This window comes from Erithacus rubecula (assembly GCF_903797595.1).
Source record: "Erithacus rubecula genome assembly, chromosome: 6".
Classification (NCBI taxonomy): Eukaryota; Metazoa; Chordata; class Aves; order Passeriformes; family Muscicapidae; genus Erithacus; species Erithacus rubecula.
The window spans coordinates 55,529,984-55,544,897 of record NC_136688.1 but is presented as its reverse complement, the minus strand read 5'-3'; the positions used below and the strand labels follow the sequence as shown (position 1 = coordinate 55,544,897).

Sequence of the window (14,914 nt, the reverse complement as noted above, 5' to 3'; positions counted from 1 at the left end):
TTTTTCTGCAGCAGGGAGAGACAGAAAGTAAGCCACAAATTCCCCACGAAAATGCCAGTTGTGAAGCTACAGCAGCTGAGCAAGACATAACATTTAGAGCTGCTTTTTACCAGGATCTTTGCCCTTGGAGTAGGAACTTGACAAGGAATTGGGAGCCCAACTCCCCAGCCTGTCTTATCCACCCCTCCAATGGCCATTTCTGCTGTATATATTCACTCAGCAGCATTTAAAACTTGTGAACAGTCAATGTATGGTGCTAAATGCATAAAATAAACACAAATGCTGTTTCAGGTGGTCATGTATTGTCCTGCTTCTGCTTCAGAGTACAGGATCTGAGCATCCCACTCGCATGTGAGTGAAAGAAGGCTCCATGTCCAGCATCACCAAGCAATCCCTTGCTGCCATTTTTCCCAAATAACAATTTTTTTTTTTGAGAGAAGGACTGACATTAAGAGCAGGTGGGATCTAATCAGTTGGGTGCTGAGACACATGCCCCAAAACACGGCTTTTAAAACTGCATTAGAGACAAAACCCTCCAATATCTACTTTATAACTGTAAACAAGGATCTAATCCTGCACACCTTGCTGCTGGGAATGGCTTATCAGGTGAGTTGTTCTACACAGTGGCTCTATCAGGTTTATTTATCTCTCTTTGTACATGTATATGTATAGGAAGTGTTTATGCATTCTGTCTCCCACTCGGTGTAGACATTAATCATGTGCTGCTCCACCCAAAAAAACCTTAAAAGTGGCAATGGCTGCTTCCACTGTCACTCATGTGACTTTTATTTGAGGGTTTATTGCACCAGAGCTGCCAATTGCAAGTCCCCGGACCCTAAAAGAACCCAAGCTGTTCTCATTAAAAACCAGCGAGGTTTGGAGAAGAGCCCATTGTTTTTTCTACCATTGCTTCAGGCAACAATTGTCATGCCGTGGGGACATCTCGTCCCTGGGATGGTGGCCTTTGCTGGCATCCCCTCCCTGCTGCACACATCCAGCACCCACCTCCAAACCCACCAAAAGCCTCTCTCTCCCTCCTCTCCTTATTCCAGCTAAATAACCGTGCGATTATTTTTCCACATGAAAGTGCCCCGGTGTTCAGGTGGACAATCTGACTCCGGCTGAGCCGCCTGGAATCCCTGTGGTTTTGATTTTCAGCAGGGAACAATCTTATCAGCCCAGATTGTACACAGAGATAGGGAGCCCTCGGGTAGGGTTGCATAAGCACAGATTGCCCCAGCTGGGATGGGGAAGGCTCTGCTCGCTGTATTTATTTGTTTTCCCCACCGCGGGTTTCAGGTTCTCCTGGTGACCATCATTTCAGCTTTCCTTCCCTGCTCATTGTTTGAGAGCCCGAGCCTTCCTCATGGATCACTGGGCAGGAGGTTCAATTTAAATCTGGTCTCAGCCCCCGGCCCTTTGCATGTTGCCTTGAGAGATTTCTTGCCAATAAGGTTTTTTTTCCCCATTTCACTATGGTCCTTCTCTGTGCAAGGATGGGACGGGTCCCTGTTTGGGATGGATGTGATCCCCCCCTCGCTCAGCACACCCATTCTGGCCTCTTCCCCTCCTGCCAGCTCCTCTTTCAAATCTGGCAGCTGCGGGGGCACCTGGTCTCCGATTGCAGATCAGGATATACAGTTTCCGTGGAGCCACAGCAAAGAGCTGCGGCTGTGTAACCCTGGCAGGGCCAGGGCTGAGGCTGAGAGGCATCCTGAGCAAAGCCAAGCCCCCAAAACCTCATCTGGAGGAGCACAGGGGGTGCAGACCCAGGTACTGGGGCATCCAAGGACGGCACATCCTGCAGTGCCATCCATGCTCTGCTGCCAGGACAGTCCCCTCGTGTGCTGCCCAAGGGAGTGGCAGGGGCTGAATGCACCCATGAGACATCCAGGCTGCTTTTCTGGGAGGTTGCTGGGGCATGGCACAAAAAAATCAACCATGCAAGTTAGGGTTTGTCCTTCAGAAAATGTTTTAGGTTTGAAGTTAACCCTGCTGCTGCTGTGGAGCCATTGTGGTGTGCACCTTGGACTCCCCTTTGCTGGGGGAACCTGTTATGTCTCATCCTATTCACAGGTTTAGCTCCTTTTGCCTCTTTTCCTTCTGGTTTAGAGGATTTTAACAAATCCCCCTTGTACTGGTGCCTTCAGATCTTGCAGCATTGCCTCTTTTTCTTATCTAGGGTAGATCAGCAAATTTGACACATCCATAAACTAGAGGGGACTCCTGTGGTGAGCTGATTGGACATTTGGTGTGCTATGAGCCTGGATCAAGCCTGCTAAACACCTCCCTGAAAGTCATCACTGTGTAGGGGCTTGATTCTCCTCCATCCCAAAACTTCCCTGCTAGGCTTGAATTCAGCCCTGAGTGGGAGCAGGTTGGAGTGGGCTGGTGGGGGTGACCAGCTGCTGACATCCTCATCATGATCATCACAGGCTTGGGCCACACCACTGACCCCACCACCCCACTGGCAGGTTCCCATGGGGTGATGCAAGTCACCCAGGCCAGCAGCAGAGCCCCAGGTCCCTTTGCTGAAGGTCTCCTCCAGTCCAGCCCTGCCTTGGGGGAGTTCAGAGGCAGAGCAGAGCTGGGGGTCTCTGGACAAGACTCCTGCAGTTCCCCATCCTCAAGCCTTGCATTGCCTTTGCTCTCCTGAGGGCCTTTTGGCCCAGTGCAAGTCACTCTTGGCAGCTGGAGGGCTCAGAAGCAGATCCTGCCCACAAGGGTAAGAGGTGCAGCTGGAACAGCTCCAGGTGGCATCAGCCTCTTGGCCTGCTTGCTGCTCTGAGGGTGTCTGCCCCCTCCAGTAGGCACAGTGTCCACTGGGAATAGCACAGCTTCAGCACCCCCACATCCTTCCCCTGTGCTCTTCCCCTCCAAGAAATAATCCCACCTCCTAGTCAAGCAGCTCCTTGGCTTTTGGAGATGTTGTCTTGAAGGGCAGTTCTGAAAATAGAAATTAATGGAATCACAGAAATACAGAATGGTTTGGGTTGGAAGGGACTTTAAAGACCATCCCATGAGCAGGAACACTTTCCTCTGGACCAGGTTGCTCAGAGCCCCATCCTGCCTGGCCCTGAACACTTCCAGGGGTAGGAGATTTCTCCATACTCAAGTTTCAGCCTCTCCCACAGGACAGCAGTGATGTGTGTCCCAGCCTGAGCTGTCCCAGCAGTGTAAAACCATGAGATTCCCCACTCTTCACCCAACAGACCCCAAACACAGGGGATGGTTGGAACAGGGCAGAGAATCCCCATCCCAGATCCACTGAAAAGGACAGGTGGTGTAAACTAAACCCCTCTGCCAACAGGGCTGGAAGCCACCACGACAGGGACAGAACTGTCCCCTGCAATGAGCATTGCTGCACAGTGCTGCTCACTTTGCTGCTGCCCCCAGCAAAGCCCTGCTGGGTGGGCAGAGGGCAGCTGCTGGCTGTGGAGACCCTGCCCCTGGCAGCATTCCTGGGTTAGTTCTGTGGTTCCTTTGTGCCAGTGCCTCTGCCCAGCCTCAGAGGGCTCCCAGGAAGGGAACAGCAGTTTATAAACAGGAGTTATTTCTCTCTTGAGCTCTTTATCTTCATGTTTCCCTTCCAGCTCCAGGACATTAGGTGTAGGAAAATCTTAATTCCCTAAATACATTTCTGATTTGCTCTAGGATGATGCTGCCCTTCTGTTGAATGAAGCATGCCCCAAGGCAAGCCTTGCATCCCTATGTCTGCCAGCATCCCTAGCACTGCCATAAAAATCCCTTCTGTGCCCTTATGGACAGAGCTGCAGGTCCCTGTGACACCCACCACCCCACACAGGACAGTGGGAGCAGGGCTGGGAGGACAGGCTCCCTTTGGGGCTCAGGAGAAGCACCCTGATAGTTTGCAGATGTGATTTCATTTTTCAATTGTTTCTAATTTGTGTGGGGTTTTTTGTTTGTTTTTGTTGTTGGGTTTTTTTTGTTGTTTTCAGTTCTAGAAAAGAGACAATTTCTTCAGGGAGTGTTAGCCACAAGCCTCATTTGGCATTGTTTTTTAGTCAATTGGTTTTGTCTCGTACAATTAGGAATATTGTGTTACATAATGATAAGCTGTGCTGACTTTTTGTGGGCACTATAAAGAGAGGCAGTGTGGGAGTGCAGAGCACCCACTGCCCTCCCCACCCCATCACCTGCCCTTGCTCTGACCTTCTGCAGGTCTGTCATCTCCCCAGGTCTCAGTTTTCCCTCCTGTAAAACAGGGCTGATCCATGCTCCAGCTATTACCTTAAAAGCTTTTCCATCCTGAAGTCAGAAAAAGAAGAGTTTTCCCTCTTTTTCATCCTGAGATGCAGGCATGAGGATTTCTCATAACTTTTCTACCACAGCTGAAATTCATCTGAGTCTGAGCAGATACCAGAGCATCTTTATCCCTACAGAACTAAGCTGTGGGTGAGAAGCTAAGACAGGGATGAGGAGTCACTCTGCCCACAGAGGTATTTTCCAAAAGCACTGGACAAATGAAAACAGGAAACTGTAATTGAACTAAATCTGCCTCTTTAACCTCATTATTAGGATTGGGATTATATGCTTGGGAGAGAGTTCAACCTCTGTTTAAGACTTGAGGAGATGTGGATGAGTGCTATAAACCACAGGGAGAGAGGGAAGGTTCCTGCACTTGGTGAAAAGTCCAGCTGAAAGGAAGGGCAGGGTGGCACAGGATGGGGGTTCAGCCTGTGCCCTCCTTCCAGGCAGCATGAGGCTGGGGTGAGCACTAAAATCTCTGAGGAGCCTGGCAATTTGCTCTCTCTGCCTGAAGATTAAAGCAAATTTTCCTTCATTTCCATATTTAAAACTGCATCCACATCCAGCTGGGAAAGATGACAATGTCTCAGGTTACTTTGTACACTGCACCAGAGCTCCTGGAGATCCGGCCCTGCCTCCTCTGCTCTCCCCACACAGCACCTGGTGCCCTGAGAAATCCTGACAGCTTCAGTGCCAACAGGAGCAGCAAAATCCATCCTTGGGCACGAATTGTGGATGTGCAAGCTCTGTGTTCTGCTGCTGTTCATGACATGGGCAGGTTGCAGCACCTGCCCTGAAGGCTGCCTGTACAATCCCCAGCAGTGTCACCCTGCAGCAAGCTCTTCCTTGGGTGCAAAATTACTGACAGCAAAACACATTGGGTGGGCAGACAGAGAGATTTTCCACCTGTGCAGCATTCATGAGCTGCAGTCCAGTGAAAAGCAGCAGCAAGGGAGAAGCTCAGAGGTGAAGAGTTATCTCAGGGCATGTGCTGTTTCTTTTACAGAGTCTGCAGATCATGAAGCACTTCAGGAATAGTTAAACAATTGTTAAATAGTACTTTATCTTCAGGCTGGATAACAGCACAAGCAGCCACTGGCTGCCTAGTGACAGACAGCTCCATAAAACCACCTACCCAGGAGAGAGGGAGTCAGAATGCCTTGGCCTCATCCTGACAGTACCACACACCTGGACTCATTCCAGCTGCTGACATTCCCAAACCTGTGTGCTTAAAAATGAAACTCCAACTTTCTGGCTGTTCAGGCCCAGTTTGTGAAGACACAGAGCAAAATGTGCCACAAATTGGTTCTGGGCTCCTGGAATTGCAAGCCTTAGGGAGCCCAGGCTGGAAATGCTAAACTTGAAAACATGGGCTGAGCAAGCATCCACTCCTCACCAGCAGCTCCTGTGGAGGATTTGCTAGCACATGGCCCAGGACTGTGGGGGCAGGGTCTGGGGCTCTACCTGCCCCTCAGACAGACTGTGGGGAAGGGGAGTGGGCAGGGGCTGGCAGCAGGACAGAGGCAGAGCAGATGTGGTTTGTGGACAGGACAGCACTGGCTCAGCCTGACCCAGGAAATTAAACGAGGAGAGAGCAGGGGCCTGGCTTTCTCCTTGGGTGTTTGCTTTTATACACTGAATTTCCTGCTTGGGGAATCTTGGTGCACCCCACAGCCCTCCCCAGGCTGTTCCAGAGGTGGGGATGGGCTGGGGAGCAGCGGGCTCTGTTTGACTCGGATGGAGGAAAGAAGCGCTTACGGTAGAGGTGACCTTTCTAAATCCCTGCTTTGGACAGACATTTCCAATAAGTGCTGAAGAAAAGCCTGCCAGTTCCAGCTTTCTCAGCCTGCTCTCCATTTTCCTTCCATCCTCTCCAGGCTGAATTTAATCCGAGAAGGTTCCTTTGAGCTTTTGTGTGTTGCTGGGGGAGATGTGGGCGCACAAGGGATCGCGTTACAACTTTCATTTCCTGAAATGTTTGAGGGAACATCCAGGGTTTTATCCACACATCAGGCAAAGTTGAGGGCTCGGATTTCAGGTCTTGTCACTCAGCTGTCACCAAACAAATGAGCCTCTCAGAGCTGGAGACGGAGAGAGCTACCTGCTATTCATGACCCCGAAAGCAGGTGATCACTCATGGGAAAAGCAGGTAGAATTAATCATTCTGCTGTTCTCCGTTTCCTCCCCTTTTTTGGCTGACCTGGACACAGTGTGAAATCTGTCCTGGAGGGGTGAACGGGAATGGTGGGGGGGGTTAAATTAACTCCTTCCTGCCGGTGGAAATACAAAGCAGAGCCAGGTGAGAAAGAGCGTCAGGCTGCCTCCCCAGGCCGGCTCTGCTGTGAAAAGCTTGCTGTGAGGTCAAGCTTAATCGAGGAGAGCTCATCAACCTGTGCCTGGCTCAGCTCCAGGGCCTCCCTGCTCCTACCTGACTGCTGGCCAGGGAGTTATTTCCAGGGGGATGCCCTCAGCAGCCTCTATCCCTCCTTTCCACCTCCCGCCTGTTGTCAACCTCGTCCTTCTCCTTTTGGGGAAATGGAGAGTCAGAGGGTGGGTAGGGCTCTGAGACTGGGGGTCTGAGACTACCCTGGGTATGCAGGTATGTGCTGGAAAGGGGGATTCGGGCAAGGGAAGCACCCCATGGCATCTTCTTCAACCCTTCGACAATCAACCCTGTCCCTGCCTCCACGCAGGAAGCGCCTCTGAGCTGTTTGCTTTGAAAATAACTCCTGGTTTGCCAGTCCTTGCTTGGCTTTTCCTCCGCGCTGGGCTGGAGCCCCGGGCAATATTTATCCTTCCTCTTCACCGAGCCCGCGGTTTGGGAAATAAACGGAGCTGGAGATTATCCATCCTCGAGGCATGGAGCGCTCTGCTGCTGACCCTAAAAACATCCTTCATTTCCCCGGGGATTCCCCTTTTCTGCCCCAGGAGACGGGAGCGGCTGCGGTGCTTTGTGATGGATCACGGTGGAACTGGATGAAACCCTCGGGAAGGGTGGTGGAGCTCCCCAAAAAGGGACAAGAGGGCGAGCCCGGGCCGGGGGGCGCGGATTGTCCCCTCCTGTCCCCTAAAGTCCCGGCGGGTAACGGAGCAGGACCCGCCTCCTGTGCCTTTCCCCAGCCGGGCAGCCGAGGTGGGGGTCGCTGCAGACCAGGAGAGGGGGATCCCCCCACCCCGTCCCGGCTCCTTGCGTGGCCGCAGAGGAGCGCAGGGAGCTGCGCGGGCCCCGCGCGGTTTGCGCGTCCCTGCGCGGGATTTGCGGCCTCCGCCCTCGCTCGCACGGAGCCACGCGGTGTCCCCGCCGGACAGGAGATCCCCACACTGCCCCGGCCATCCCCCACGAAGGATCGTGGGCTCAGGAATCCCGGCGGGATCTGGGCTGGCTCCCCCGAGGGGGCGGCCGGAGCCCGTCTGGAGGGAGGAGGGAATCCATCCCAGAATCCCGGCCCCGGGCCTGGCTGCCCCCCAGCCGGAGCCCAGGAGGGCGAGGGGCGGGCACGGATCCGCTGCCCCGTCGGAGCTCCGTCTGGAGCGGGGCCGAGGAGCGGAGCACCCGGCCCGCAGGGACACACAGCGCTCCGGCCGGGCAAGACCCTCCTGCAGAGGGTGACATTTCTCCATGGCCCAAGACCCCGAGCACAAACACGGCAGCGACTTAAATAAACACGCACTTAATGATGCAAAACGCTAACAGGGAAGAGCGGCACCAGCGAGGCCCCGACGGGACGGGCGGCGGAGCCGGCGCTCCCTCCCGGCCGGGTGCTCCGCTCCCTCGGGGCACCGCGGGCTAAACGGGATCTCTGTCCCCGTCCTTGTTCCCTTACTAAGTCACCGGCTTCTCCTGAACCTCCTCTGCAGCCCGTGGGGAGGGGGGGAGGAGGTAGGCAGAGGGGCACGGGCTCGCCCCTGCAATAAAAAGCGCAGCCTGGGTGTTCTGCCATCAGCGTTGTTTAATTTAGACTGTTTAGGTACAATAGAAAATAAACCCGAAAGCACATGCGATTTTTGGTAACAAATACTCGAGACAGGCAGCGTCATCCGCGGGCTCTCTGCAAGCCGGGGGAGGGGGGCGGCGAGCGGGCACAGACGAGAGAAGGCAAAGGGGAACTGGCGGAGCAGTTTAGGAGGAAATGGCCGTCGACTTTTATTATTACTATTATTATTCTAATTTTTAGCCACATCGATGCATTTCACCACCGAAGAGGAGAAAAGTGGGGGACACGGGTCCAAGGGAACCCACTCAGTATCTGCCTCGCACGGCCGCGGTCAGACACAGGCACTTGGTAAAACTCTAATACTGCAGCTTTTGATATTTTTTTCACTCTTTTTTCTTTTTCTTTTTTTTTTACTTTTTTTTTTTAATTTAAATTACATCGAAATCTTTTTGGTAAGGCTAAATATGAAAAATGTAAACGTAACTTTCCCTCCCTCCTCCCCCTCCGGCACAGGGCTCAATACAGCGGTTCTCTCCCTCTGTCCCCGCTCCTCGGGGACCGGGCCAGGCAGCAGCAGGGATGCTCCGGCCGACCCTGCCCCGCCGCGCCCGCGGCGCTGCGATTTGTTTGGGTGGAATCGGATCCAGCAGGAGTTGGGTTTGCTTTTTGGTTTTTTTCCCCCTTCTCCCCCCCCCCCCTTTTTTTTTCCTTTTTTTTTTTTTTTTTTTTTTTTTTTTGTAATTCCCGTTGGGACCAATTCGTTTGAACTCGAAGGGCTGATGAGGGTTATTGCCACTCTCTGCGTTTGGCTACGTGAAAAAAAAAAAAAAAAAATTAAAAATCGTGGTGATAGTGGGAGCCGCTGAGATGGAATTGGCGCAAGAGCCGATTTGGGGCTGTGTGAAAAGAGCCGAGAGTCCCGTTAAGAATCAGCGGGTGAGCTGTAAAACCGGGTGCTGTCCTCTATGTACAACCCAGAGCCTCTGTCCCCGAGCAGAACCTCCTCTCCCGATCCTCCGGCGGCCCGCCGAGGCCCTTTAGGATCCCAGATCCACCAGGCTGGACGTGAGGGGTCCCAGCAGCGAGTCCTGGAGCTGGTGGCCTTGGAGGCTGTGAGGGGTCTGGGACGGGGTTAAGCCGCTCAGGGAATAGCCGGAGCTCCTGGCGTGGCTGAGGTTCCCCTGCAAGAGCAGGACCGAGTTCTGATCCGGGCTTTGGGGAGGAGAAAACTCTTCCTCGGAGCTGGACATGAGGGGTTTGCTCCCATCCAGAGGGGAGAGTTGGTTCGGTTTGTTGGTGGCCGCGTTGTTGTTTTCCGTGTTCTCTCTGCAGAAAGGCAAAAAAAAAAAAAAAAAAAAAAAGGAAAAAAAAAAAAAATATATATATATAATTCCACAATGGGGATGTTAGGTCGGGCATGAGGCGGCGGGGATGGGCGTTGTGCTTAATGCCCACAATAAATCCTTCGTGTTTAATTCCAGCGTGGGAGCAGATGCTTCTCAAGGGGGAAAAAATGATCCAAATAATTTCATAACGGATCGTCCCTATTTCTTTTACCCCCTCCTACAAATAAGCACACTGAACAACCCTGTAATTTAGGTGAGGAGGAAAAATTGGAGGAAGGGATTTTTTTGAGGGGCGGTTTTTCTTTCTCTTTAATTAAAAATGAAAGTGCGGCCCGGGCACGAGCTGGGTGCGGGGCTTTCTCCAGCAGGCTCGGTGGGAGGTGGCTGAAGGAGATGCCCTCCGCGGCTCTGTGTCTCCCCGGGCCGAGCGGCCGCCTCGCACCGAGGCCACCGTGTCGCCTGCCGGGGTGGCCTCGGTGCGGGGCGGCGGCGCGGCCCGGCCAGCGCGTCCCCATCCCGGGCTCCCTCTGCTTCCCCCCGCCTCTCCATCCCGGAGCTGCATCTCTCTCCTCCGAGCTTCGGAGCGACCCTGCCCGACCCCCGGCAACACACGACCCTGCATCCCGACCGCTTCCCGGAGTCCGGCTGCGCATCGCTCCCGGTTCGCTCGGGAAGGCAGGCAGCAAACAAAGGCGGCGGAGCGGCCTGGAAGAGGACGGTAGGGACTCGCTGCTCCCCCAGGGCAGGTGAGGTCGAGTGGATTGGGTGAAAAACCCATTCCACGCAAGGGGAAGACGCAACGCGGTTCATGGGGGAAAAAAAAAAAAAAGAAAAAAAAAAAAAAAAAAAAGAAGAAGAAGAAAAAAATAGAAAAAAAAAAAGGGTTTGAAGGGAACCGTGTGTTTTGGTCGTTCCTATCCCATCCGGCTCCGGGTACTCGCCGCGCTCCCGGAGCAGCTCCCGCGGTTCCCAAACGCCCCCCGCACGGCGGAGCAGGGAGAAAAGCGGGGACCGGAGGGGTGGCACGTACCTTTCCTTCGCCTCCGCCGCTCGGTCCCGTTGCCTCCTGTTCTTGAACCAGTTGCTGACCTGGGTGGTGGTGAGACCGGTGGCTTCCGCCAACTCCCGCTTCTCCCGGGGGGACGGGTAGGGATTGTGGGCGTACCATTCCCGCAGCACGCCCCGGGATTTCTCCTTGAAGCAGTAGCTGGTTTCCTCGCCGTCCCAGATGGTGCGGGGCAAAGGGAATTTTCGCCGGACGCGGTATTTGCCGACGGCGCCCAAAGGTCTGCCCCGCAGCTTCTCGGCTTCCACGTAGTGCGCCTTCAGCCAGAGCTGCTGCAGCTTGGGGTGGTTGTGGGGCGAGAACTGGTGGCTCTCCAGGATCTTGTAGAGCTCGCGGAAGTTGCCGCGGTGGAAGGCCACCACCGCCTTGGCCTTGAGGACGCTCTCGTTCTTGTGCAGGTGGTCGCAGGCCGGCAGCGACCAGAGGAACCGGCCCAGCCTCTCCAGGTTCCCCCCTTGCTGCAGCACCTCGCAGACGCAGGCGACCTGCTCCTGCGTGAAGCCAAACGACGGCAGCATCGACATGGCCGAGCGCGGCGGCGGCCGCAGGAGGACGAGGAGAAGGAGGAGGAGGAGGACGAGGAGGAGGAAGAGGAGGAGGCGATTGGCACCCCGCAGGAGCGCGGCGGCGGAGGGGCGCGGGGTAGGCGCCCGCTGGGCCCGGGCCCGGTGCTGATCCCGATCCCGGTGCCGGTCCCGCTGCCGGCCCCAGAGCGGGGAGGCGCTGCGGCAGCCGAGGGCGGTGTGTCGGGCGAGCGGGGATGCTCGTCGCGGTGCCGGGGGGACTTTGTCCCCGCTCCGCCGCCGCCGCGCTTAAAGCGCCCGAGCCCCCGCGCCGCGCTGATTGGGCACCCCCGGCCCGGCCCGGCCCAGCCCGGACAGCCCAGCCCAGCCCAGCCCAGCCCGGCCCGGCGGGCAGAGCCTCGGCACGGGCGGGCGGGGCCTGGCGGCGGGGACACGGCCCCGGACACGGCCCCGGCCGCGGCTGCGCGTCCCGCCGCCGCCTCTGCGCGGGTGCGGCCCCGCCGCCCGCGCCCCCGGGCGCATCTCCGCCAAAGCCGCTGCCGCCGGGCTCTTGTCTTTCTTTCTTTCTTCCATCTTTTTTTTCCGCCCCAAAACTCCTGCCCCACGCCCGCCCGCTGGCCGTCCCTCTGGCGAAGCAGCCCGTATTTAATTACCTTAGAGCTGGGGATGAATAAATAATGCTTTAGAGAAGAGCTGAATAAGGCGCGGGGCCCGTGCGCCCTTCCTGCCCCTCGTTCTGCCCCGTTCGCCGCGGGAGGGGCCCGGCGGGTCGGGGCAGCCCCGTGCAGACCGCGGGCAGCAGCGCTGCACCCACCGGCGGCGCTTTAATTAGCCTAATCCTCATTTGCACACCCCCGCTCAAAAGCAATTATTTTAAAAATTAGAAAACAATTAGGCTCCCTAAGCAAAGATAATCTATTGTCAGCAGGGAGGTGAGGACAATGCGGTGAGATAAGGGCAGGGCGCGGGGGGCTGGAGGTGTCTTTATGGCTCTATTTATCTTTGATTAGATAAGTTGAAGCCCTTATTTTAAGCACACTCCAGAACGCTTTGGATTCAGGAATGAGTTCGTTCCGCGGGTGCTAAGAGCCATCGCGGGGCTCTTTAAAACCTGTTTGTCCTCACTAAGACAGTTGGATTTATTTGACGTACCAAGTCGGATTTATTGGAGCTCTCTCTCCAAGTGAAGAGGAGCCCGCTCCCGGAGCCGCGGCGCTCCCGCCGCCCGCAGCCTCTGCCCGCGCCACGACGTGGGAAAGGCCGATATTTTCCTAAATCCGGATTGTTGTTTTTCCCACGTACTTCGCGTCTCGGGGCTGTTTAAATTAAGCCCCTGCCACCCAGTCTGTACAGCGACTGTACTATGTCCGCTGGAGTCAGGGCGCTTCCATATCCCATGACCATGTGTCTGGTAATTTTCCCTTGCCATTTTATTTTAGTACTTATGATGCTGCAGATGAAGTCTTAAAGAGCTGCAATGTCCTCCCAGAAGGAATGTCTACTTGGAACAGATCCTTATTGACAAGGCAGCTGTGTGGGGACCGGAACGAAGCCTTAAACCCGGCTCTAAAATCAACTAATACCCTAAAGTCTAGAGCAAGTGCGCAGAATTATAAGGCAGGGGCTCGCCTGCGGCCGCGTCCTGAAAGAGCAGCGCCCTGTCCAGCCTGGGGTGGGTTCACCCATCCCTCATTTCTATTATTAATTTTGAATTTTATTTTCTTCTTTCTAATGAGGGACTCAGCTCGGGGAGAACAGGGACCTGGGGTTTTTTAACTTCTGGATGAGGAGAAGAGAAACGCAGCGCGGGACTGGGGAAACCCCTGGGCATTGTAATGAGAGCGGATTTCTATTGCCCTCACGGTTCTCTCTCTCTCTTTTTTTTTTTTTTTTTTTTTTTTTTTTTTTTTTTTTTTTTTTTTTGGTCCTCCTGTAAAAGGCCGAACAAAAGAAACGCCGCTCTTGGTGGGAATAAGCAAATTATCCCGATGCGGCCGGCGGAAGAGCTGACAGACACGGACGAGGGCTGAGCGGCGCTTCCTCGCGATTCTTGAGCGGGACTTTATTCTTCCGTCTCATCAAAATTCACATAATGAGAGGACAGACCCACCAGGGTCTACCTGGGAGTTGCTGCAGGCAAGGACCGCTGAGCATCAATGTTCGTTAAGGCTCCGGGGCTGGTTTTCCTAAAAATTGGAAACGTTTCATTTTGACCCACGGAAAGAGGCAAACATATTTCCAGAACATCCCATCCCATTTAGTCCTTGAAAAATCACAAAAGGAACAACAACAAAAAAAGAGTTTCGAGCAGCTCAAAAAAATAAGAACATAAACAAGGCAGATGCAAATAAGCAAAAAGCCACCGAACAACACAACGGCGCGGAGCTGCCGCCGGCCCCTTTCGGTCCTTGCTTTGCCAGAGGAGCAAGAGCAGCCCGGCAGCATCACCCTGGCAGCACCAGCCCGGTAGCATCACCCCCATCCCCGCCCGGCCGGAGCTCCCGGGGCTGCCCCGCCGCCCGGGCCTGGCCCCTCCGCGCCCGCGGAGAGCTGGGGCCGAGCGAGGGGCCCTCCGCTGCTCGCCCCCATTGCCCGGACACCCATCGGCTCTGTTTGTGCCGCAAATTAATTTATTCCCTTATTTATTCGATGTATTTATACAACGCAGGGCGGGGATGAAGATGGAGCCCACGCAACGCGCTGCGGGTTTTTCCTCGATTTCGCCAGAATATCAAAACAAAGCAGAAAAAAAGAGTAAACCAAATACATCCCCCATCTCTTCCCGAGCTTAGAAATAAAGTTCGTCCCCATTCAAAAGTAAAATTTAGTATTTTTTTCTTTAAGTGTGAGGGTCTGGAGGAAACAAATAGCGCAACAAAATAAAATCAGCAGCGGGTTTTTGGGAGCCGCTTCTCGTCGGGATGAGAACCGGGGCTGGAGGTTGGGAGCCGGCGGGGCAGAAACACAACGCTGCCGCTCGCCGAACATTTCGAAGGCGAAATCCAAAACCGACCCATTAAGTCAATGAGGTTTGTGTTGTAGAGGCTCCTTTCCCATCCACTTGCTGTTCTGAAAAATAGATCGCATTTCGTTATCTCGAGTGAGGATCTGCAACGTGATACCGGATCCGCGCCGCCTTCCCCGGCGAATGCGAGGCGCAGGGAGACAGCCAGCTTCCCGGCTTATTCCCCAACAATAAAGGATTTGTATTTTCTTTCTCCCCCTCTCTCCCCCCTCTTTTTATTATTCTATTTTTTAATGAGGAAGAACAAACCCCTCTCCATATGCACCGCTCTTCTCTTGCAGCAGCCTCTGGCCCGGCTCGCCTGCAAACCGGTGCGACCTTTAATTACTTGTTAGTAAATTGCCCTGCCGACACCTGTAAAAACAAAGCCGCTGTCCGCGGGGCGGGGGCCGTGTCCCCGTGTCCCTGCCCGGGCCCCGCGCCCCGGGGGTGCCCGGAGAGGGGTCCCCCGCACCCCGCGGGGTCAGGCCGGGCCGGGGCTGCCGGAGGAGGGCCGGGCCGGGATGCTGGGGCAGGATAAGGATGAGGATAAGGCCTTCCCGATGTGGCCGATCCCCAGGGCACAAAGGGCTCTTTCTTCGCGCACTTACCGGGACATTTTTCAAAGGATTAGAGGTGATCACGCGTTGTTTTTTTTTCTCTCCGAGGGCCGATACGTCTTTCTGTCCCTGTCCCCCCACCTCCACCCTGTTCCCTCCTGCTTTTGCCATAGGACCCCCAGATCCTGTCGCCCCCCTTCCCTCTTTGCT

General features: G+C 54.8%; 1 protein-coding gene and 2 long non-coding RNA genes across 4 annotated transcripts; 1 reads left to right on the top strand and 2 right to left on the bottom strand.

Annotated features, from left to right (window-relative positions):
* Positions 1-8,573: 8,573 nt before the first annotated feature.
* On the bottom strand, positions 8,574-11,408 carry SIX1 (SIX homeobox 1). The gene is made up of 2 exons (XM_079309504.1): positions 10,581-11,408; positions 8,574-9,530 (listed from the first exon to the last, which is right to left on the bottom strand). Exons 1-2 carry the CDS (start codon positions 11,138-11,140, stop codon positions 9,242-9,244), a joined length of 849 nt encoding a protein of 282 aa, XP_079165630.1. The 5' UTR covers positions 11,141-11,408; the 3' UTR covers positions 8,574-9,241.
* Positions 11,409-11,605: 197 nt separating this feature from the next.
* Positions 11,606-13,995, top strand: LOC306803723. Of its 2 annotated transcripts, none has more exons than XR_013774674.1 (2): positions 11,606-12,072; positions 13,080-13,995. It is a non-coding gene; the product is annotated as an uncharacterized lncRNA (long non-coding RNA). The 2 variants fall into 2 exon arrangements; XR_013774675.1 differs by having other exon boundaries at positions 11,606-12,551.
* LOC306803725 lies at positions 13,069-14,893 on the bottom strand. The gene is made up of 2 exons (XR_013774677.1): positions 14,415-14,893; positions 13,069-14,209 (listed from the first exon to the last, which is right to left on the bottom strand). It is a non-coding gene; the product is annotated as an uncharacterized lncRNA (long non-coding RNA).
* Positions 14,894-14,914: the final 21 nt, after the last annotated feature.